The sequence below is a fragment of the Xenopus tropicalis genome, chromosome 6 (assembly GCF_000004195.4).
Source record: "Xenopus tropicalis strain Nigerian chromosome 6, UCB_Xtro_10.0, whole genome shotgun sequence".
NCBI classification, from domain to species: Eukaryota; Metazoa; Chordata; class Amphibia; order Anura; family Pipidae; genus Xenopus; species Xenopus tropicalis.
The window spans coordinates 28134849-28159978 of record NC_030682.2 but is presented as its reverse complement, the minus strand read 5'-3'; the positions used below and the strand labels follow the sequence as shown (position 1 = coordinate 28159978).

At 40.8% G+C, this 25130-nt stretch overlaps 1 protein-coding gene across 9 annotated transcripts in view; it reads left to right on the top strand.

Moving 5' to 3' along the window:
• The window catches only part of cacnb2 (calcium channel, voltage-dependent, beta 2 subunit), a 143446-nt gene that overhangs the window by 104756 nt on the left and 13560 nt on the right, over window positions 1-25130 (top strand). For 6 of the 9 annotated variants that reach the window (XM_031903930.1, XM_031903929.1, XM_018094793.2 and 3 more), the window contains 4 exons: window positions 13927-14049; window positions 17993-18129; window positions 19704-19780; window positions 21630-21766. In XM_031903930.1, coding sequence (XP_031759790.1) covers window positions 13927-14049; window positions 17993-18129; window positions 19704-19780; window positions 21630-21766 — 474 coding nt within the window. Of the gene's footprint in view, window positions 1-13926; window positions 14050-17992; window positions 18130-19703; window positions 19781-21629; window positions 21767-21911; window positions 21932-25130 lie in introns of all 9 variants that reach the window. The other 3 variants (XM_031903932.1, XM_031903931.1, XM_018094798.2) reach the window with 1 other exon arrangement.

Genomic DNA, 25130 nt, shown 5'->3' with positions numbered 1-25130 from the left:
CACAGCAGCTTTGTTTGTATAACAAAGGCAACCACGCAACTTTCAACAGTGTGGGGCAACAGTAGATTATATTGTAATTATTTCTATATACTTTACATTTTTGGTGTTACTGTTCCTTTAAGAAAAAAACAAAGATAGGGGTGGGATTTTCTAGACCCTCCCCACCATTATTACCCCTACTCTCCCTTTCTCTCTATAAATATATTTACGTATATATATTTTTTATTTATATACAAATTGCATTAAAAAAACTAATGGATAAAGAAGGTAATACGGCTCTGCTCCTTAGAGCTTGCAATCTAAAGGGGGATATATATTTACAGTACACTCTTGGGTCAGCTATATAGTCAGGCAGTGCAAGTTTGGTCATGCAAGTGAATACAGTGTTTGCTTTAAACATGTAACCAATGGCAACCAATAAATATGTTGCGTTTGTTATTCTAATTCATGAGATTAATAATAGCTGACTTCTGATTGGTTACTATGGGTTCCAAGAAACTTTAGAACACTGAATTATATTGCAGAAATCTTATTCCAGGAAACACTAGACATGCCAAAGAAAACTTTGCCACTTGGTACCCACTGTGCCAGTGTCCAAGAATGAGCCGTAGTACTGCATTTCTTATATGTTAACTCAGGTTTCCCCAACCTTTCTTACTTGTGAGCCACAGTCAAACGTAAAACGACTTGGAGAGCAACACAAGCACCATAAAAGTTCATGGAGGTGCCAAAGGTGGCCATACACAGGCTAATTGTAGCTGCCGATATCGGTCCCTTAGACCGATTCGGCAGCTTATTGGCCCGTGTAGGGGCAGCAACGACGGGCTTGCACGACCGATATCTGGCCTGAAATCGGGCAGATATTGATCGGGCAGGTTAATAAATTTAGTTGGATCGGGGACTGCATTGGCTCATTTATGCGGTCCCCGAACTGAATACACCCATTACCGCCATTTGGACCCAGGGCCAAACTACCCAATTAGCCTAAATTCACCCGATATCGCCCCCACCCGTAGGTGGGGATATCGGGAGAAGATCCGCACGCTTGGTGACCTCGCCAAGCGAGCGGATATTAAAGTGTATGGCCACCTTAAGACTGACTATTAGGCAGCCTCTATGCACACTATCAGCTTACAGGGGGCTTTATTTGGTAGGAAATCTTGTTTATATTTATCCAAAACTTGCCATTAAGTCAGGAATTAAAAAATAACTACCTGCTTTGGGGGCACTGAGAGCAACATCCAAGGGGTTGGTGAGCAACATGTTGCCCATGAGCCACTGGTTGGGGATCATTGTGTTAAATCCTAAGCCAGAAAGACCCATGATGCTGGAAGCTGTAGTGGAACAGCAGCTGCTGGGTTGCCTATAAGGCATCTTGCAATGGCCGGGGGTTATGGAACCTGTCTCTGCTGCAAAAGCCCACCTTTCTAATAGATGCTGCTCTCATGTAACTATAGCAGATGAGTATTAAGTGATAGCCGCAGACAGCGATAAAGGAATAAACAGGCTTGTTCTTACGAGAATGCTTGCTGTGCGTCACTGCAGCTATATTTGGCTCCTGTCTCCTGACTCTTGATCTGAATGCAGACTGACACGGGGAGTTTGAATATTTCTATGAATAAGGGGCTGAAATGATGATAGGTTGTGTTCAAAACAAAGCTTCTCATGTTTCCAAACACAGGTTTTATCTGTCGCTGAGCAAGGCCCTTTGTGTGATGCAGTCACAATCATTGAAGAGTCATATTAGGCTCTCTTTATGCTTTCTTTGACCAACCGACTGCTCGGTTCTTGGTGTTCATGGTGTTCATATTGCTGCAGACTGAATGAATTTATGTTATACTTCTTAGGTGGGAAGAATATTTATCAAGCCATAAGATGGAACCTAAAGTGACTGTGTACACAAACATTGCCAGTGCTTAGTTCGCTTTTAAAAATAATTTTTACAAAAAATGAGGTGTTAGTACCACAAAATAGTAAGCTCGCATGCGACATCAAGGCCCCTCATTGTAGGTGTGTCATACACTGCCCACTAGCAAGTCTGTAGTGCAATTAAAATCAAGTCCCCTAGTAAATTGTGTGACTGAGTAGTGAGACCATGTTGCCCTTATCCTTAACATAGGAGCTTTAGTGGGAAAGCAGGGAGCTTTTCAGCCCCAGGCAATAATTCTACACCTGTAAGTAGTTCCTTGTTTTAAAGGCTAAATGGCAGTTAGAAGCAATATTTGGCTTCAGTTTGTAAAGTGATTGTGTACCCGACAATAATTGAAAACTGCTGCATTAATGCACCAGGAGGCCCAGGGTAAAGATCTCATTGATGGACCTCTGAAACCACCCCAAGAAATCTGTGGTAAACACGGATTTAATTAGGCAGTCAAGAAAGAGATATGGAGTCTTACTATAGTAGACCTGAGGCCTAGGTGCACCACTCTCGAGCAATGAAACTATGGCAGTTGATAAACCATAATGAAGGCACCCCAAGAAGTATGACATTTCTACTTCAGTAAAAAGTTATAGCAGATAAATGTTTGATGGTGCAATCCGTGTCCTGTTGGACCCTGCGGAAGTAGCCCTTTTGCCATTTTTGAGGTTAGGGTTTTATGTTTGCCTAAGCCTTATAAAAAAATAAATACTATCAATAAATAGTCCACTCAAATAGTTTGAGAACCCATTTTGAGGTTCCCTGGATTAACATGTGAAAAGACTATAAATCCCATAATGCCGCATGGCAGCATCATTCATTGGAAGACGCCAGTGGCAGCTATAGAAGGCAATAAATCAATATTATCACCTGAGCAAGGAGGAACACCACACACAATCCCCCCAAAACAAAACGCATCACCACCTGTCCAACAAAACTGGTATCACACACCACAGCAGCCTACAGCCCCATCAATGGAGTGACTGCGTTGGCTACTGGTTGCAAGAGTGACAAGAGACTTGAGAATTTTTAAATCCCCATTGAGGATTTTTTATTTGTTATAAGCTAGAGGAAGCAGCCAATACTTGGTTCTGTTCTTGCTTGAAAATATTGTGTTCTAGGCTCTAGCATTTCAAACCTGGCAAGCATGGAAAGCTGCATGGTACCATTGTAGTTTTTCATTTGTAGCATGCAACTTTTTTGGAAGAGGAAGGAGCGTAATCAGCTGGTAGATCAACGAATGGGTAGGCCAGCCCATTTAGGTTATGCGGTTTCTGATATCAGAGCAAGACATAGGTCCTCTTGAAACTTGCACCTAGACACTTGTTTAGTAACTGAGGCCTTTACTGTCTTAACTAAACCTGTAGATTAAGAAGGTTACTCCCAGATTTTGTTTCATTTCTCAAGATGGCCATGTACATACATTTAGTATGGTTTTCCTTATGTGAATGCTGCCCTGGTTTGTTGACATGAAGAATACCATCTAACAATGCACCATACTGTATCTGCCAGTGCATGGTACAAGAAGTGAAGTGAAGAAGTGAAGGTCATGTCCAGTTGTTCTCATTGTTTGAACTGTTCACCAAAACCTCCTCCTGTGGTATTGATCCACATGGCCTATAGGTCGATTAGTGACTTACTTATGAAAACTGGCCAGTATATGACTTTAATAGATGACATACAAATGTGACTAATTCTAGTGCCACAGGATGAAGATCCCTGGAAGAATAGTGTAACTACAACTGTTGGTTCCAGCACAAGCTTTGTGCATCTGATACAGTTTTAGTAGTTGAAGCTGACCAGATCTAATTTTTTCTCACTCAATAAACACTAATCATGAATAGGAACTTCTTTGTTTGTACTGGAGATGAGTGAAAGCCCTTCTGACAATACAGGTTGAGCCAGTAGAGTGTAGTTTATACCAGCTGTTGAGGTATGTCAGTCATATTGCTATTGAGCTGGTTTCTTATACATTTAACCCACCAAGTCAGTATGAAACCAAAATATTAGGTACAGGCCAGCCATAATAGGAAGTATCTCACTTTCATACTAAAACTTTAGTTTGAGTTGTTTAATTTGTGTATAAGGGGTATACAAGTGTCTAGACTTCTTATATGATAAGGAATTATAAACTGAAAAAGAAATGTTAATACAAATTGTTCTGTGGCTGGACACTTTACATAAACGCACTCACATTGGTTATTTTAAACTAAATCAGGTCATATGTGTACTGCTAAACTCATATAAAGCACAATTTTGCGAGATTTTCAGTACAGGTATGTACTGACCAACATCTCTATAAATATAATCTGCAACTGAAATGATGCTTGGAGGAATGTATTTGCTTATGTTGGTATTAGCCTCTATTCCTGCTCTAGAAGATGCAGAGATGACAAGGCAGATCCCAAGTGATCTGGGGGAATCATGCCCCTGACCCTGTTCTGCCCCTGACCCTGTTCTGCCCTGCTTATTGGTAAATATATAACCTGTAGTAGCAATAGTAGTAATATTGACAAATATAAATAAGTGCAATTCTCAGTGTATGCTTCTCACTTCAGATACCTCGTGTCCCAGGTCAAATAAAATTCAATAAATAACTCCAAAGTGCCCTCTTCTGCTTTAGACTTAGCGATGAGGTCTTATGAGGAAAAGAAGAAAAAAAAAAAAAAAATATAGTGTAATACTGTTATTACTTCACAATGTGCACTCTCATGTGCTTTTTAACACCAGTGATGACTTTTACTTATATCACCCTTTTGTGCCCAGTTGTGATATCCCTTTCCGATTGCCAATCTACTTACAGACCCCCTTGGGTTTATATGGCATCCAATTGGTTCACTTGTAGCTCACGACTCTCTGCTTTCCCACCTCTTAATTTCAGGCAGTGGAATTAACCTAAAGTTGCTAAAGTTAGTAATATTGACAGCAACACTGTAATTTTGCACAGGCACAAGTTTTACTCCTACCTGGAAGCTACCCAAACATTGTCGCCAATCTTAGAAGGCTAAAATAAAAACTTATTACCTACTAAGTGGTTGGAAGTATTCTGTGTGGTATTGGAATATGTGCAACTTGTATTACAATAATAGGAGAGGGGAACGGAGAGTAATCATGGTACAATGTGGAAAGCCAGTTTTTACAAATAACACTGACGGACATAGGGAGGTCCTGAACTATACTTTTAGCCTCTGGAAGTCCCTGTCTGCCCCCACCCCCAGTTCAAATGACCATACATGCTGATGTAAATATGCCAATATCACCTCATGATTCATAGTCGCTATTCATGTGCATCTAAAGACCAAGTTTCCTGTATCTGGTTAGGCTGGTGATCCTTTTAGGTGGCATTTGTCTTTTGTCTATTTTTTTTATCCGGAAACCCGTTATCCAGAAAGCTCCGAATTACGGAAAGCCCGTCTCCCATAGACTCCATTTTAATCAAATAATTCAGAATTTTAAAACTTATATCCTTTTTCTCTGTAGTAATAAAACTGTACCTTGTAATTGATCCCAACTAAGATATAATTAATCCTTATTGGATGCAAAACAATCCTATTGGGTTTAATTAATGTTTGATTGATTTTTTAGTAGACTTAAGGTATGGAGATCCAAATTACAGAAAGACCCCTTATCCGGAATACCCTTGGTCCTGAGCATTCTGGATAATGGGTCCTATACCTGTATGAATTATGATGAGTATGAGATGCAGAATACCAGACTTTTATGGTTTTGTGTGCAATAGTATTTTGGGTGTAAGTGGTTGCCACTGCCAGTCTTCCAAACCACAATCTTTCTAGATACAGTATATGGTAATGCTGTCTTGTACCCAAAGGGCTCATTTCAACAGCACTTGCATGCAGGCTGCCATTGTAGACAAAGCCTTAAAATACAGTAGAAAGTTTTGAATCTCATCTTCAGGCTTCTTAAAATAGTAGCACTTATGTCAGTTCAGGCAGTACAAAAAAAGAGCCCCTATTTTTTAACAAGAGATATGCATCATCAATGCCCTGGAGAAGTCAACCGTTCTATTTTGCCTTTGTTATTTTTTAGACCATAGCAGTGTAAGTGAGTTTTTGAAGGATTAGATTAATAGTAGGAAGCTCTGTTAGATCACAAGTTGAAGTCCAAAGGTTCCTTCCTTTGAAATATGTGAGATGAATAATTTTTCCACTGGGAATGACGTAGATGCTATTTTCAGGCTTCAGCATACCTGAGAAACAAGAATGCGTTATGAACTAGAGAAGGGATAAAACTTTGACAGATAGCCACGGAGATAACTAATGATCAGCATACATCTGCTCTTTGCAGTGAATAGAACAGAGAACAGGGCCAGTAATGGGTTCCCCATTGTTCTTGCTGAGGAACAAAGTAGAATATTTGTAAAGTCTGGTATTTTGTTCTAATCTGTTATTATTTTAATTGTGCATGTGGATCTAAAGCCAGGAATTCTTAACCTATGGGTTAGGACCCAAAAATGGGTTAAAAACTTTTACTATATAACAGAAAATGTAACTCCTTGTATAAGGAACACAGTATGTCAAAGACTAGAGGCCAGCCGTGTAGTATTGGCTCCCACACCCACCCCTGTTTAACAGTAGGATAATGGGTAAGCAGATTAATTAAGAAAATTGTTGAATGACTTTAAAAACCTCTGATCAGGGCCATTACTAGGGGCAAACATAGCTAGGCCACACAAATACTACTTGACCTGGCTCTGCCTTCAGCCTGTCCTGGTCTGACAAGGTGCCCAGCCACTATTTCTATCATCTTATGAAATCACTCATTTTGAGACGTGATCTCAAATGACTTCCTTTGCAGTAAAAGCAATTCACCCATTAACCACCACTGTGCCTGCAGCAGGGTATGTAACCGGTGAATTTAGCCTTAGAGATTAGGATTATGGGATTACTGTATATATGCTCTTGAACACATACCAGAGTGAGAGTGCAAATACTGATTTAGCCAGTTTGCAAGATTGATGCCTTTTTGGCAGGGTTGACGGGTTAAAATCCAAGTTTATAAATAACATTTATAAAACCCTAATATGTAGTAACATGGTCAGAGGTCTGTCTAGCAATTCAGAGAGTTGAGAGTTGACAATGCCAAGAGGTGAGTCAGAAAAATCATCTGACCGGGCAGCAAACATACAGGTTAAAGAGATTTTATAGAGAACATAGTTTGTAATATAAGGGGTGGAGTTTGTAAGAAGTGTCAGTTTACAACATTTTTGATATGAAAACTACTGGCAGAGAAGGTTTATTAAAAATAAATCTACGTCCCTGTGTGTCTGAACTGCCATTTCCATTATCTACAGACAGGTAAAGGCTTCTGAGTAAGGTTACCATCAGTCTCCGTTTAAGGGGGACTGACCCTGTTTTTTTTTGGGTTCCCTGTCCCTGTGAAAAATTGAGCCCAGCAATCGCCCCCATCTCAAAAAGCTGTCCCTGTAGCGACAGAGCTGGCCCCAGCCAACGGTTGTCATTCCAGGACAAGAAGACAAGAAGAAGTGATCTTCTATCACCTGACCCCCTTCCATCCTCCCACATCTCCAAACTTCCCTAGAAACATCCTTCTTTTGTTGCTGATGGAAAGAATATGTATAGAAATATTTTGGAGCTTTTTTTAGGGAAATCTGTTAAGATTAAAATATGTGGCTGTGATGTTGAACGGGCGTACAGCAATGGGGGAGTGAGTAACCTTATTTCTGAATGATGGAGAGAGAAATGTCTAGTATTACAGCATGTGTAGGGCTGTAGGATGTTTCTCACTGATTTATCACATTAAAGAGCTAATAAAATGCAACAGTATTTCTTGGGGGTGAGTAGGGGTGCTGGAAATTGTGGTTCTATTGGAGAGCAGTTCTGTGATTTATTGTGCGATTATTTTCTAAATATAGTTGTCCTAAATACTAGTGCTGTAAAGATGAACAGCCTAGAGAGAGAAGCAGTTATATAAGAACAAGTCCTGCCAAGTGTCACCATTCTGGCTGGTCTGCACAATGTCTCTTGCACTGCCCTATACTAAAATAAAAATAAGTAGGTTCTGCTAACACTGCTGCTCTAAACACATTCTCACAATTAACACAGGCATTCGCATCATAGGCACCTAAGGTTCTGCCTCTTGTACCCTAAAATGGCTAAAAACCATTCAATGTCAACATAATTACCATCTACCTGTGTCAGCAGGCAGAATATTTCCCTTGTGGTGAGGATAATGCACTACAATATGTAATATTGAAACAAAAATCTTGTTTGCAAGACAAAAGGCATTGGCAAAGTGCGCCCCATGACAATAATATCCAGCCATTGTGCCTTATTTGCATTCATAGGTTTAGATCTGTCCCCTGTGCAGTAACCCCACCAAGCAAAGTACTTTGATTCATCTCAGTTCAAGGGGTCCAGGCCCCCTTTGTCCATAACAAGGTTACAGTCAGGCTTCCTATCCACTATCAGTGTTTAATGGTTGTATTAACATCTAATGAGCTACTGTTGTGCTTAGTACTGTTCCAGATCTGTTGGTAAGGCTGGACCCATAGCAAGTGTAGCCTAAATCCTTTATTCTCCTGTATTTCGGTTAATCTCTCCCCTGCACTGGAAGACGGCTCTGAATGGGTTTCAGCCTGATGGGAATTTACTGTCAATTTGTGTGGTGTCCATGTGTTCTTTGTTTATCTATTCTACCCTCTGCTACTCCTACACCACCCGGTCTGTCTGCCATCCTTTCCCCATCTCTTTTCCTGTTATGTAATGTTTTGTAGTTGTTCTATAAACCAGGCTGGCAAATTAAAGGGATCCTGTTGTGATTTTTATGGTATAGTTTTTATTACTATATTACACTGTTCACTTTGCAAATAATTCATTTTACCATTTAAAATTGTATTCTTGAGCCAATACATTTATTTTTTTTAGCTGTAATTTTGGTGTGTAGGCGCCATCTCAGTGCATTGTGCCTGAGTCTGAGCTTTCAGAAGGAGCCAGCGCTACACATTAGAACTGCTATCAGGTAACCTATTGTTTCTCCTACTCCCATGTAACTGGAGGAGTCCCAAGCCGGACTTGGATTTCTTACTATTGAGTGCTATTCTGATACCTACGGGGAGCTGCTATCTTGCTCCCTTCCCATTGTTCTGCTGATCGGATGCTGAGAGTGGGGGGTGGGATATTACTCCAACTTGCAGCTCAGCAGTAAAGTGTGACTGAAGTTTATCAGAGCACAAGTTACATGACTGAGGGCACCTGGTAAACTAAGAATATGGCTAGCCCCATGTCAAATTTCAAAATTAAATATAAAATTGTTTGTGCTTTTGAAAAACAGATTTCAATGCAGGATTCTGTTGCAGTAGCTCTATCAACTGATTTGTTTTGCTGTGGCCTTATTTATTCACTATTTTTATTGTTTGAGCAAATATATTTTGCTTTTTACTTACCTTTCATGACTTGTATCTAAATAGAAGATACATTTATAAATATATTTTAACTTGGAAGTTGTCAAGTTCTTGTATGTTACCAAGTATTTATTTATATATAAGTGGAAAGTATATGTACATTTATGTATAAGTTATTTAAACCACCACAGTTAGAGCAAATACAATCACTGAGCGATACAAATGCTACAGAAACATAATGACTACTTGGCAGTTGTACATATGTCCCACATTTGTGCATTGTGACTTCAGTACAAGAAAAGGTATAACTTGAACTGAGAATACAGTAACTAGTAGAATTAAGTCTAAAACAACTGGACTATCTGAGTTTTCTTGAAAACGTTTCACCACTCATCCGAGGGGCTTCTTCAGTTCAACTTGTAGGAAATTCCCCAGCATAGACATCCAATCACAATGGTTCCATTAAACCTATTCAGTTAGGTGTTAGCTGAAACTCACCAGTGTGAAAGTGTGATCCAGTCACAATGGTACCATAATTCTCACGTAGGCAGGTGTTAATCCTTCAAAGTAAATGACTGGAAGTGTGAAATATTGTGAAACCACCGGGGAAAGGATGTCAAAGCGGCATTGTATGTTGCCTACATATGGTGTCACAGGCCCCCTCCTCTGGCTCTGTTCAGGGATGGTTATTCCAGTCTGGCATAAATGGCCTCTTTCACACCTCTTCTCAGTCCAATATATACACATACTCACAGGAGTGTCCCTTTATCTGATCTATATCCCTCCTATGTTGGGTCATTCTCTTACTGAGTTTGTTTTGTCTCCCCAATGTATAGATCTGAGCATTCTTCATTGGACAGCATAAACCACATTACCTTTTATGTGCTTTGGTGTTGGATCTTTAAGGTGTACCAACTTCTGTCACAGGGTGTTGTTGGGGTTGAATATAATATGGGATGACTAAATGCTGTGGAATTCCCTTCCACTCAGTTGAACTGAAGAAGCCACCACTTAGTGGTGAAATGTTTTCAAGAAAACCTGAATGACTGAGAATCTTCATAGACACATTCAACTGAGACTCAAACCCAAGTAAGACCTATAAAGGTGGCATTCCTGTGGCTCTTTCTTCACGGATGCAATTCACCTGCATACTTTCACAGTAAATAAAAGATTGGGGATCCCTGACCTAGAGTATGCCATTACAGGGGTTATACCATCATAGATTTACTACAAGCCCTCATTCACAGGGCCCTTCCCCTACTCCCACTCAGGACCGGAATTAGGGGTAGGCAGAAGAGGTGCAACGATTAGGGGGCGCCAGGCAGGAGCCTCTCCTGCCTACCCCTAGTCCTCCTCCTTTGTCATTGCGATAGGTCATCATTGCAGGTGCAGGGGCGAGATGGCCAACCGGGTTGCCTAGGGCGCCCGGTTGGCTTGGCCCGCCCCTGCTCCCACTAAGGTGTTTTCCTAACCTAGTGTCCTGGCTCCTCCTGACTCCTTAGCAACATCCACCCCCTCCTGGAGTGGAGTTCAGAGTTAAAAATATGGGATTCCTATGGGAACTATGGGACTCACGGTTACCCATAATACCCCTGGGCCAATGGGAACTTGTGCTTTTTTACAGGACAAACTCTTTTAAGAAGCTAGACTGATACAGCGAGCACTGGAAGGTCCTTTTTGATCTGATTGTAAAATACAAGTACAATTAAGCGAAATAATAGGGTTTTTAGTGAATCATGGTACTTTTTTTTGTTTTGTTTTTCATTTTTACAGTGACAACAAAAAACAAAATTCCCTTTAGAATTATATAAGTGTTAATAAAACACTTTGGAACTTGCAGCACAAGAGTCTGTTTCATTGCGACCCATTGTGCTGTCCTGAAAATCCCTGTTACAAAAACACATTCATAGGCTAAAAAGTAACAAAAACAGGAAAGATTCTAACCCTGAACTGTGCTAATAAATCCACCTCTTTCTATTAATAGGCAGAATATACAGATGTTATATGGAGCTGTAACAATCTCATGTGGCTTTAATGGGACTGTCCCTGTTGTTTTATGCTGTGCTTTTCCCCTGCAATAAGAGAACTGCATGAATTGTGCCTCCAATTATATATTAGATTTGTAACAAGCAATTTTACTATCTTCTCTAATGAAGCTGCCTGGCATTTAGTCCCAGGATGTTTCCCAGTGCAGAGATCTTCTCCAGCAGATTCCGAAATTCACCGCTAGCGTGCCTGCTAATGCTTCAACATTTCCTAATTTGGTTAGGGCAGATTGTGTTTTTAAACTGTATGTTACTAAAGCTTTCTTATTCATCTGACTCATGTCTGTCCTGCCATATTCCAGAAATCTAATAAAACACAAATGTCTTTTTTAAATTCTCCTTTATATGTTAGAAAGCTGATAGAGCTGATAAGGTCCTGGGAACTGAAGGCAAACAAGCAGCTGCACTAATAGAAAATCATAGCAGCACATTTTCAGTTCAGTGGAGTGAAATGTAATGTAGGTGATGTGAAAGATTTACCTTCCCCTACTGTGTAATGTATAACCTACACTCTGGGCTACACTATAGGGTTGGGGGTTATTGCTGGAGAATCTGAGGCAAGAGACCTCAGTATAAGACAGTGGTGTAACTAAGTAGTTCTGCCCCCCCCCCCCTTCCTTTCCGCCAAAAATGATTCAGGGGGCACTCTCGGCAGATTAAAATTTTGACATGAGGTGCAAAGTTCAGGGCTGGTGAGGCAAAGGCAGGCCTGTCCTTAGTGCCAAGACAGTGCTCCGAAGCACCCAGCACCCTAATGTAGTGTTTAAGAAATGTTCGTTATGCTTTGTTTATGGTTATTGCTATGCAGCACAGCAGACATTAGAGGGCACCCTCTGTAGCAGGCCAGATAGTATGCTAGGCACTATGGCTGAGCTGGCACCTCTTGTTATACACTTTATAACCTAATCCTCCTGTGTATGGGGGTCAAGACTATGTCTATCTTGCACATCTGGATGACATGCAAGTTAGGGGGCTGGATGGGTGATACTTTCATGTCTCCCCCAGCCTGCTTCTTATGAATACAGAGCTGCATAAAAGCTGTATTCATGATTCTTTGCATCCTTTTTTTTCTCTTTATAAATGTCCCCTCATTTTGTGCCCAAAACGCACCATTATCTTTTAATAACAGTGCAAAACTGTTATTGGGTACAAGTCTTTGCGTGCAGTTTCCGAACTGCAAAGATTTGCGCCTGATTGTGAAGATGCGCAGGCGAGCACAAACTGTGCCCACTTGGTATTGGGGAAGATGCAGGCTTCCTCTTGTGTGTCCCCCCCACCAATGTACAAGTGCAAGCTGGGGGCCTTAGGCAGAAGGGAGCACATTAAGCTTGGGGTTTTCTTGCACACTTGCACTGGTAGTGGTATAAGTACCAGGGAGCAGGAGGTACAACTGCACCAAGACCAACAACCATAGGGCCTGCTGGGTCCAGGTGCTGGGGGGGTTGGATTGGAGGCTTTGGGACCCTAGTCATGCTGCTAGTACAGAGACATAAGGGTGTTCTGGGCATGTACTAGTGGTTAGAAGCAAAATATACCACAAAGTAGAGTTACCAATTCCTAGGTTCAGGTTAGCAGCCCAGTAATATGAGGTTAACCTGTGGGCAACTCTTTATATCAGACTAATAAAGTCATTTTTGTATTGGTGGTGAGATGTTGAGTAATGGAAGGTTACTGGCTGGAAATCTTTTGATTTTCTTTGCATTTGTCTCACGTAGGTGGCCCCCGGCCTTCCACCATTCTTCTTCTCTATCCCTGGCCCTGATTATATGCAGTGTTCATACAATGGCTGCTCAAAGGAGATTGATCTACCATATATTGACATTTCTTTCTGTTGACTCATCAGTAAATAAGCACTTTCTGCCCATTAATATCTTTCCTATACATGCTAGATAAGGATCATTGATTTTTCAAAAACCTTTCTATTAGTGAACTGGCATTTGGAGTAGTTTCTGGAAAATGTTGATCAATATGGACCTGGCGTAACTCACCTTTCCTAGTGACAATGCCATCCTATATATGAGCACCGCGGGACATCCAAGAGAGCTTGATGTTACAGAGGCATTGAAAGAACGCCAGCTTGTGACCTTTATATGTACAAATTAAAGAAATACGCTGATATGGCACTACTGATTATTCTTTAAAGGGGTGGTTCACCTTCAGGCTAACTTTTTGTACTTTTTGTTTTGAGCTGCTAAACAAAAAGCTAATTCAAAAACAGCAAATAATAAAAAAATGTAGACCGACTGCAAATTGTCTTGAATTATAAGGTGAACATTACCTTAAAAAGAATTATGAAATGGCCTATGTCAGATTTCTATTATTGACTATAGGGGTCAATTACTATTAGTATGGGCAATGATCTTGCATTTGACACAAGGGGCAGAGCACAGTGAGAGTGGGTACAGGCCAGCCCTGTCAATATTGTCTGCCATAGGGCCTGCATCCTCCACCACTGTTCCATTTTTTGGAACAGCACAAAACTATTCTATTATATTCATGAGATGAATATGTAATTAACAGTTATATATGATATAAATATATAATTAAATGCTTAATCGGGGTCTGTTTTTGTTTCTTTCTAGACCAAACCAGTTGCATTTGCTGTTCGGACCAATGTTGGCTACAGCGCAGCGCACGATGACGAGGTCCCTGTTCCAGGCATGGCCATTTCATTTGAAGCTAAAGATTTTTTACATGTCAAAGAAGTAAGAAAGTAATATGTCATCAACTCGATAAAAAAAATTATTTTTACCACTTAGTATGAATCAGCATTATTATTTACAGCAATTGTGAAGGAGGTGCGAACATTTTAGTCATTCCTGGATAATTCATGGTACTGCTTTTACGTATTTTGAGGGGGAAATGTTTTATTTGGCAACTCTTTCTCTCTCTTTATATATATATATATATATATATATATATATAATAAGAACATAGCTTTCAGATGGGGGTGTGAAATAAGCTGCTAACAAATCTCGCTGCATTTTTTGGGTTAAAGAAATGCGACGGCACGGAGATCCTAGAAAGCAGATATCGCAAGTACTGAATCATTTTTAGCATTTACTTACATTGTGACATCATGGCCTAGTTTCAGACATTGCACTTAATCTTGTTTTCCTGCATATAATACTGGTACCTGGGGCAAAGCTAAAACAGAACTAAAACCCCTAGAGTCCAAAATGAAAGCAAAAATCTAGGGCATGCCAGGGGCTCCTCATAAGAATTCAAAGCAGCCCCTTCAGCCTATAAGGCTTCTTAGAGAAACAGCAGGTCCTTATTTTTTTCATGAAAATCAATTGTCTCTGATCTTTTTGAAAACCTTTTTGGAGATTATGGGTCTGGCTGTGCCTCCTGCTCACTAAAACATCTGGCTCAAGGTGCAGAGTGGAGTGTCAGTAGGGCAAGTTCGCAAATGGGCAGTAACCTATAGCAACCAATCAGTATTTGGCTTTTTTAAACCAGATGCAGGTTGAGCACAGAAAGCAAACATTTGGTTGGTTGTCATGGAAAACTGGGAATGTGTAAATTTGCCCAGTGTTTATAAATAAAGGTGGCCATACATGTAGCAATTTCGATCTTTCCATTGGTCACACAAAAGATCATTCCCACCCTCCACTGACGATCAGGGCTGAATCATCAGATATGGAAGTAGAAACAATAGGATTTACCCCCACCTGCCAATTCAGCCCTGTAAGTAGATTTTACTTGGCCACCTTCAATGGCGCCCAATAAAAATCTTTTAACTTGGCCGATGAACTATTCCCCTTATATCCGCAGGCTTTTGCGATATAGGTCGGCTCTTCGAGCAGCCATACACGCACCAAATATCGTACAAAACAAGGTTTTGTACGATATTATCGATGTGTGTTTGGCCGGCTTAAACCTAAGTGAGTGCGGGGCCCCATTGCAGCCTGTGTGTCTTGCTGCCCTAACATGTATGTGTGAATGACATGCAAGTGAAGGAAAGTATAATGGATAAGAGGAGGCCAGTCCTTTATTAATAGAAATCCAAAATTTAAAAAAGACAGGCACTCCAGATATAGATGTAAAAAAGTAATCAGTAGTAGCTCAGAAAATGAAGTAAAATCAAAACAGTTTATTTAAACTAACACATAATGCTACAAAGCCTTACGTGTTTCGTACCTACATGGTACTTAATCATAGGCTTTTGATTTTACTTCATTTTCTGAGCTACTACTGATTACTTTTTTACGTCTATATCCGAAGTGCATGCCTTTTTTATATTTTGGATTTCCTAGATGGCTCCCTTAGCTGAAGGTCTGGGGCATGAGCTCCCGGGCCCATCTCCACTATGGGTGAGATTCTAACTATTTTTACGTATGTTTTCTTTTGTTTAATAATACCTTTATTAATAGGGCAAACTCTTTGCTCTGGAACCTGTGGCTATTCATTCCAGCTGGAAGGCAAGGTTGTAGAGTGGCAAAAAAAGGCAGATTGCTCCTGTTCATTGCACTTTGCCCCAGCTGTCCAGCTTGCAAATGACCCCTGTTATATTGCAAATAAAAACGGCTTCAGCCATTACAAATACTATGCAAGTAACATTCACATTTTCTCTCATGAATACCTGTAAAAATTCAGTGAAAATATCTTGAACGCATGCCATCTTTATAAATGATATGTTTGCCTATTTTCCAATGATGTTTGAATGTAACAACATCTGTTTTCTTTCTTCCAATTTTCTAATATTTAAGAAAAAGTTTTTTTTAACCAAAATCACTGTATATAATCACTGTGATTCACAGACACAACAGGGCCCAAATGGATGAAAACAACAAACAATCACATATTTGTTTTATTATTGACTATCTGTCACAGTCAGATCATAAAGCAAAGACTAGACATATGTGGTTTTATCGAGTCTAGCCCTAGGCAACCCGGTCGGCTAACTCCACCCACCTCCACGCCCCCCCCCGAACGGCGCATGCACGCCAAAGCACAGGAGGCGGTGCAGGGGGGGCGGGGCAATTAGATCGGTCATTGCCTCCGCCGCTAATGACAAGCGGCAGTGGCAATGACAAATTAGCACTAGGGGTAGCAGCAATCGTTGCGCCCTAGGCAGCTGCCTCTTCTGCCTACCCCTAGTTCCGGCCCTGGAGTCTAGTCATGGATTCGTAAAACTTCGAAAATGAGAGTGTTGATAAATGTACCTCTACCTGAGAAGTGGTGGTATTTTGGGATGGAAGTATCCATTTAAAAGAGACGCTGTTCATTGAAATAGTATTCCAGCTAGAGACCTGATTTATTAATGGTTGCAAATTTTTATCCAAGCCCTTTCCATTTAAATATTTCTACACTGCTGTGGAAAATAGTGTCCCAGTTCTGTTGCAATGTGGGTGCAATATGGGTGATAGGTGCACGGTGTGGAGCACTATCTTCCCATAGAACACAGTCATTTTACAGCCCAAAGCATTCACAAATCAACATAATTATTGCATTTGATAAATGGGCCATTTACAGTTCATCAAAAAGTATTCCGTATTTGGATATTTCATAAATCAGCCCAATATTATTCCCCTCTTTCCATGTATTTCATGTTCTTTATTTTATGGGGCGCAAAAGTTATAGATCACTGTTATGAAAATGAATTTCTGTAAGTTTTGGCTGAAGGAGAAGGTTTGCGTCTTGTAGGCTTTTCTATCAGCTCTGACTGAGCTTCCTATAGCCTTATTCTTTCTTTAAACAAACTTGGGAGTCATTTACACCCCAGGGTGCAAGTGCTAGAGTGCTTAGGGGTACAAGTGCACGCCCCTTTATGCTCACCTAGGAAGCACTTGCACCCCCTTGGTAAACTGCGCTCTGCTCCTTTCAGTCTGGCTTTAAAGGCAACATGAGGAACAGAGTCAGGAGGCACAGCTAGCACTGCCTTAGGGGACCCTGTGATCATGGATGGGAGCCCTGACTACAGGTTCTGCTTCCTCTGTAGTTGTTAGAAATCCTTCCTCCCCAGCTGTGCAAGCCAGGCCCCTCTGAATATTTTTTTATAGGAGGGAGGCAGTGTGTTGTTATTGCACCACTGGGCCCCAATGTGGGCCATGCCTCCGGATGGTCTCAAACTTTCATGTCTAAATTAATTCCAAATTAGGGGGGCAGGTGGGGAGATGTCTACATGCCACCCCCACCTGCCCCTCTTGGATCAAGCACTGCAAAGTGCAAAAGAATTGCCAATTGCAGCCTGTTTCTGCAGTTTGCACGCTGCGTGGTGCATGATAAATTATCCTTATTGCCTTGAAAAAAGATTTACTAGTCCAAATGATATCGTATAACACATAAGCAGAAATTATAACATTATCTATGGCTGTTAAATTGTTCTCCAGTCTGATTATTTAACAGTTATATGGCACTCTAAAATATTAGCCCTAGCTACTGATGTCTGTTCCATAAGAGGCATTGATCTGTGCTTTAACTCACCAGTGATGCAATAGTTGCACTCCCTGAACCCTACCTTACAGTTCAACATTCATGCTGCTTGAATAGAAATGGAGGCTGCTGGGAGTATAGGAGGCCCTGTGACCTGGACTAGGGCAAACATTCAGTATACCCAAAATATAGAGAATAAAGAGGTGTTACAAATATTGTGCAGCTTCTAGTATACCATCATAATAATGTATAATATTTTTGTCTTTTTAGAAATTTAATAATGACTGGTGGATAGGTCGGCTTGTAAAAGAAGGCTGTGAAATCGGATTTATCCCTAGTCCTGTGAAACTAGAAAACATGAGGATACAACATGAACAAAAAACAAAGCAGGGGAAATTCTATACAAGGTAATCATATTGTTACTTTTAATGGTTTCTCAGTGGTATCAAAAGTTGAATATGACACTAGATTACATGCAGTGTAATGCAAAAATAATATATCATCCTTAGTGGAGGATTTGCTGTATCGGCACCTGTTCCTGACACAATGCTGTGCCGGCCAACACATACCATAAACAAACACGAACATATGATAAACATATTAAACATAACATGAAAATAAGATAAACATATCATGAACATATGATAACTTGAACGTTTGTATAACAAACAACCGTAACAATCCAATAACTGCGCAACGCCACTAGCACTGCCAGCTGCCATCCTAGCCCGGGACCACCAACTCCTCAACAAACTTACTTCCTGATACACCTCCTTACCCTTGAGGTGCCAGGCGTGCCAACCACCAATAACCATGCAACCATTGGTTCCCGGACTCAACCATTCCACCAGCCAAACTATAATATCAACTCACCTGTTTGGGGAGGGAGGGTGGGCGTTTTCCTGTACTGCCTAAAATGGACTGGAAGCGGGAAAGCACAGAGCTTCCTTTTATACCCCTGACTTGCAGCCATTTGAACCCACCAATCCCAAACTAGCTGGGAGTGGCTTACAACCCCTATGGCGCTGTCATGCCCCTGCCTCCCTACGCCCTGCTACGGGTCACCGGTCACTTGAATGAGATAAATGTGTGATAACACACGGCTCTATGCAGTCGTAACTGATAAACACAAACTCCATTATTGTTATACGGAACGCACAAGAGCTGGCTATATCCTGTAACATATTCACTTATATATGCTGTATAACTTATATATCCTCTTGTCAAATATAAGCAAAGTAGAAGTTAAAGGAGAAGGAATATTAGGCACCTCCCAGTGATTGTAATCGCTTACCTTTTACCCCTGACTGGTGCCCCTGTCAGCAGAAAAGTGCACCAACTCATCTTCCTCCTGTCTTCCTGGTCCCGGGGCCAACACATGTACAGGGAAAAGCAGCTTTTTTGTTTAAGTGGCAGAAAGACATAAGAAGGAAGAGGGTCACTCGCTAACAGGTACCCCCCTCCCAGCAGCCAATCAGCAGAACAATGGGAAGGGAGCAAGATAGCGGCTCCCAGTAGGTATCAGAATAGCACTCAATAGTAAGAAATCCAAGTCTGGCTTGGGACTCCTCCAAATATATGTGAGTAGGAGACAATAGGTTAGCTGAAAGCAGTTCTAATGTGTAGCGCTGGCTCCTTCTGAAAGCTCAGACTCAGGCACAATGCACTGAGATGGCGCCTACACACCAATATTACAACTAAAAAAAAATTTGTTCGTTCAATAATAAAATTTTAAATGGTAGAGTGAATTATTTAGTGTAATTAAGAAATACAAAGTATACCATAAAAATCATGACAGTATCCCTTTAAAGGTATGGGATAGCAACACATAATGCAGTGCTAGTTAAACATTTAGGTATCTGCTATGCTCTATATTTTCTAGTTATCACAAGAGATTAATCATTCTGATACTGCTTCAAAGGGGCAAATTGCCATGTTTGTACCCAAGTAATAAATATATATATTCTTTTCTCAATCTCAGTAAATCAGGGGGAAACTCTTCTTCCAGTCTGGGTGACGTGGTGCCTAGCTCCAGAAGATCAACTCCACCATCATCCGGTAAGCAAAGCCTTTCATAGAACACCCTTGGCGCCACTATAATGACCCAAGTCTTCTCTTTATCTTCTGCATTTCTCCAACCCCAGAAAGAAAGCTGAAATTTAGAAAACACAATTATGGGGAGATTACTCATAGGTCCAGGAGGGATTCCTGGCATTTTACCATTGATTCTAATTTTAGCACATTTATCATCTTTTTCCTGACATTCTGTAATTTTGTTAACAATTTTGCTCATTTATCAGATTATTTCTCTACTCACCCTCCACCCCCAACGGCTTTTCATCAGCATTTTTTCTCTAGTGGTCAAAAACCAGTGTTTTACACATAATCTTGCACATCACTCAACAAGTAATGTCTGTACATTAGCTAGAAAAGGTCCAATATAGCACAAAAAGATGAAAAAAGACCTATATACACATACACATTAGGTCTGATTGCTCCAATTGTGTTTCAATTAAAGGGAATTCCACATCCTTTTCTATCATGTTAGTTTATCAACAAAAACTTTACACAATATAGATCATTTACATTTTGTTTTTTTCAATCTTGGAATTCACAATCCCAGCTAGCAGGCAGGTGCCATTTTGTGGGCATTGTTATTAAGGCAAGTTTTGTATCCTGCCAAAATCTTGCCAGAATGGGGGACCAATGCCCATGCACAGGCTACACAGTTATAGGCAGTGAGGAGGGAGGTGGAATGTGAGGAGTGCAGTGACATTTAGGAAGTGCTGCATGGAAAGTGAAAGTAATTGACTGCCCCGCCTCAGGCAATAGATGATTAACAGCTGAGATTTTTACATACCTTTATACAGGTATGTGTGTTTTAATAAAAGTAAATATTTACTTTGCTAAAGACTTTTATTATCAGGATTTTTACGTGTGGGTACCCTGTAAGCAACAATTTAAACACAATATGACACATGTGGTGGGTGTGTGGGCCCCTGGGGTGGCAACCCCGGTGAACCCTGCACCCCCAGTCCAACCCTGGTGATGGATCAACCCACAGGCCAATGAATTGATACCATTTAAGCGCTCATTCATATTATGGCCACCTTTCTATCCTTCCATTCACTCTGGCCGACAGCATGGTGATGATTTAGTCATGCTAGTGTGAAGCAGCAAGCAACTTTTTGGAATTATGGAATTAAAAGCTATCAGCCCCTTAGTGCTCCTTTAAGAACCACCTGTGTCTGGGTCTGGATGTGTTCCGCACCTATTGCCAGAATGGAAATCCGGTTCCAGATGCAGAGTGGGCATAATAAAGAAAGCCCTGTCCTCACTGGCTGCCGTAGGGAAGGTACAGGGCTGCACTGTGGCCTGCAGTTGCCGGTAATCCCTAACTTGCATGTCCCAATGACGCAGGGATCAAGGCCGGAGATGGGAGAGGAGACCCCTACTTGCCACCACTGGCCCACCCCTATGGCAATTCTTCTATTTGTCAGGCAGGACACAAATTGCAAAAACTTTTTTGACAGATTACCAATTTTTTTGCACTTTGCAAGCAGTGCTGCATGTAGTAAATAAGCCCCAGCAAGTATTAACCTGACTGTTATCACGCTTCATTGTAGAACGTGACAAATCGCAAGGTGATTCTAGCTGATTCAGCCATTTTTAATCTGTACGGTGAAACAAACAAAACATGAACAGGGGTAATATTCATGGTGTTGTTTTCCCCTTAATGGCTTTTCTTTTAACATTAGGCACAGCTGTAGATCTGGGACCTTCAACTTAAGTCTCTCTCTCTGTTGCTTTAACTTTAACCCTAACAGTTGATTATTTTGTGTTTTGGCTATAATTTCTTCCTTGTCATGTTTCTTCTGATCATTTTACATGATTTGTCTGTATATAGCTATAGACTTAGATGCCACTGGCTTAGAGGCAGAAGAGCTTGACATTCCTCCAGCCAACCATCGCTCCCCTAAACCCAGTGCAAACAGTCTAACATCGCCCCACTCCAAAGAGAAAAGAATGCCCTTTTTTAAGAAGGTAACCAGCCTCCTGCAAAGCCACGTGTCCAGCTGCTCCTCCGCTCTGTGTCCCATTACAAGTCCTGTTAAACGTCCGTGTCTCTTGAGAAGTCAATAACATGCATGCCTTGTTGTTCTTTGTCTCTTTTCCATGCTGCTTGTAGCTAAACAGAAGCAAAAATCGGTAAGTTCATATTGACCTCAACAATGTTGATCTTGCCACTGACATCATAAGCAGCAGTAGACCTTCTCCACTTCTGGCCATCAATAATCCCAGTGGCAGGATATTTACTGGCAAACGCTGCCAGGCTCAGGTTGCGACATCTGACCCTCCTGTGCATCTCCTTTATTTAATGGCATGAATAATTGACAGAACATTATGGTTGGGAACAGCTGACTGTCAAAACATCAAAGTAGTCCAAGCTCATCTCATTATTCTCATTGGTCAATACCCCTGAATTCTCAAGTAGAAATCTTACCAGCTGCAGGCACTGAATTTGTATTGATCAAAAGTCATACAGTGTTGGAGTCAATGCTGTGCCCGCCTCTTGTTAGCATTGTACACATACCCCTAACCACCTGTTAAACATGCCCGTTCCATTTAGCTAGTATTCAAATGTCTCATCCACTAGGTACAGGTATGGGACCTGTTATTCTGAATGCTCGGGACCTGGGGTTTTCCGGATAAGGGATCTTTCCATAATTTGGATCTCCATATCTCAAGTCTGCTAAGAAATTATTTACACATTAAATAAACCCAATTTTTTTTTGCCTCCAATAAGGATTAATTATATCTTAGTTGGGATCAATTACAAGGTCCTGTTTTATTATTACAGAGAAAAAACAGAATTATTTTTAAAAATCTGAATTATTTGCTAGATATTTGCCTTCCCCTTAATTTGGAGCTTTCTGGATAACGGATTTCAGAATAACGGATGCCATACTTATACAACTTGTGAAATGGAATACAACAAACATGGTCTGGCAGTACCACTTGTTCATATACATAAAATATCTCCAAACATAACTGGTTTTGTGGTCACATAAAATAGGTTACACCAATGTATTGTTTGCAATATAGATGTGAAGCAGGCACCCAAAGAGACGTCTCCAAACCAAACATAGTAAAATAAATAGCCTTTTATTAAGGAGGAGGTTAAAACCGCATAGCCTGACGCATTTTGTGCTCTCAGTGCTTAGTCACAATGCCGGCATGCTATGGGTGCACTGGGTCTTTCCATACCTCTGTACATTACTTTGAAATTTCTGTCGTTCACCAACTGCGAAATAAGTAGCAGATATGTGGAGAAACGAGTTTCACCAATTGAGATGATACAGCAGAGATCCCAGTCCATTAAGACCTAGCTGTCAGCTACCCAAGCACTCACTGCCTTGTGTACTGTAACCTGGAGTCTGAGCCCCATTCTAAATAAGATGTTCTAATTATATCATAGAGATAGCAATGGGTCGGCTCTAGAGTGTAAGGTCCCTTCTGAAAGTGACAGGTTTAATGTCTCATAACTTGTGAGAGTAAATGAAAGCACTATATAACTCAGCTGTTCTCTGCTCATGATGTCAGTTATATGGCAAGTACCCAACAGTGGGCCAAACCAGCTGATTATGTTATTGCCTTGTATTGCTTTTTGTGCTTTAATGGCATTTTGTGTTTGTGGTTACTGTTGTCCCTTTCTTTCTTTCTTTCTTTCTTTCTTTCTTTCTTTCTTTCTTTCTTTCTTTCTTTCTTTCTTTCTTTCTTTCTTTCTTTCTTTCTTTCTTTCTTTCTTTCTTTCTTTCTTGTTCTGTTTGAAAAATTACATTTTGTGTTGGTGTTACTGTGTTCTGTCTGTTTCTTTCTTTCTCTGATATTTGTTGTTCTGTCTGAAAAATGTAATTGATCTTACCTGTTGTGGATTACCATTTATGGATTAACATTTATGTTTTACACTAACCCTTTCTCTCTAAACTGGATTTTGAATCACTACATTTTAGGAAACTGCATGTATTATGTGCTGTGTAATGCAGTGCCCAACATTGTTAATGTAGTGGGCCATTTACCCACCATTTCAAGTGTTCAGGGGCAGCCAAGCACTATAGGAATCTCTGGTAGGGATGCATTGGACCCCCAGGTTTCCAGCCAGGTTTAGGGTGAAGACACACAGAGCTACTAGTAGCAGCTACTTGTCACGACTACAGAAATAGACAATGCTGATTATTTACTGACAATTGTCTCTACATGTGTTTTAGCAGAGGCAATTCTCAGTATTGTCTATGGCAAGGTATTTTCTGAAGTCTAGTAGCCATGAAAAAGTAGCAGCTACTAGTAGTTCCGTGTGTCTTCACCCTTAAAGACTAGGCCCGCTGTTTAGTTGATATGTTAATCTGCTGCCCCACAGAATTATCTCATTCCTATATCATCAGGTCTTGGTCAAAGAGGTATATTTATCATGCTGTGTAAAAAGTGGAGTAAAACATTAATGGTGATGTTGCTCATAGCAGTGCTTTGGTTATCGAACTGTTGAAATGTAACACGTTCGCGAACTTACGTCAAAAAGCGTGAATATTCGCGAACTTTGTGAACCCCATAGACTTCAATGGGAAGGCGAACTTTAAAACCTAGAAAAGCCATTTCTGGCCAGAAAACTAATTTTAAATTTGTTTAAAGGGTGCCACGACCTGGACAGTGGCATGCAGGAGGGGGATCAAGGGCAAAAATTTCTCTAAAAAATACTTTGTTGAAAAAGCGTAGCGTAAAAACGGGCAGACCTAGCGGAAATACGCGGCGTTTTTTGCTATTTCGCGCTATTAGCACCATGGAAACGGGATTTGCTTACACCAGTACTAGGCTGAAAAATGCCATGTGTGGTTGTGCAGCGTTTTTTAGGCTGAGAAAAAACGCAGAGAAAAAACGCAGCGAAAAAAAACGCGGTGAACCCAAATTGCGAACATACGCGGAAAGTTCGCGAACTTGCGCGTTCGCGAACACCCGATGTTCGCGCGAATTAGTTCGCCGGCGAACAGTTCGCTACATCTCTAATCACCGTTAATGCTTCACTCCACTTTTTACACAGCATGATATATATACCCCTTAGTGTAGGGCAGAGCTCAGGGCCCCCAGTATCACAGGAGCGCCTTGTGGGAAAACATAGGCCAAAGTACAAAGGACAGATTGAAGGGGTGGGTAAATTAAACAAGAGGACCTGCCATTTTGGACATGAACACCCGTTTCTTATTTCCCTCAACCCACTAAGGACATCCTTTGTAGAGACATCCAAAGCCACCAAGAGGTGACATATAGACAAGCCACCGTGATGATAATCTCAAACAGGAATGAGTAGTTTAGAATATCGTAACTATAACAGGGGCAAGTATTTGGCTTATTTTCC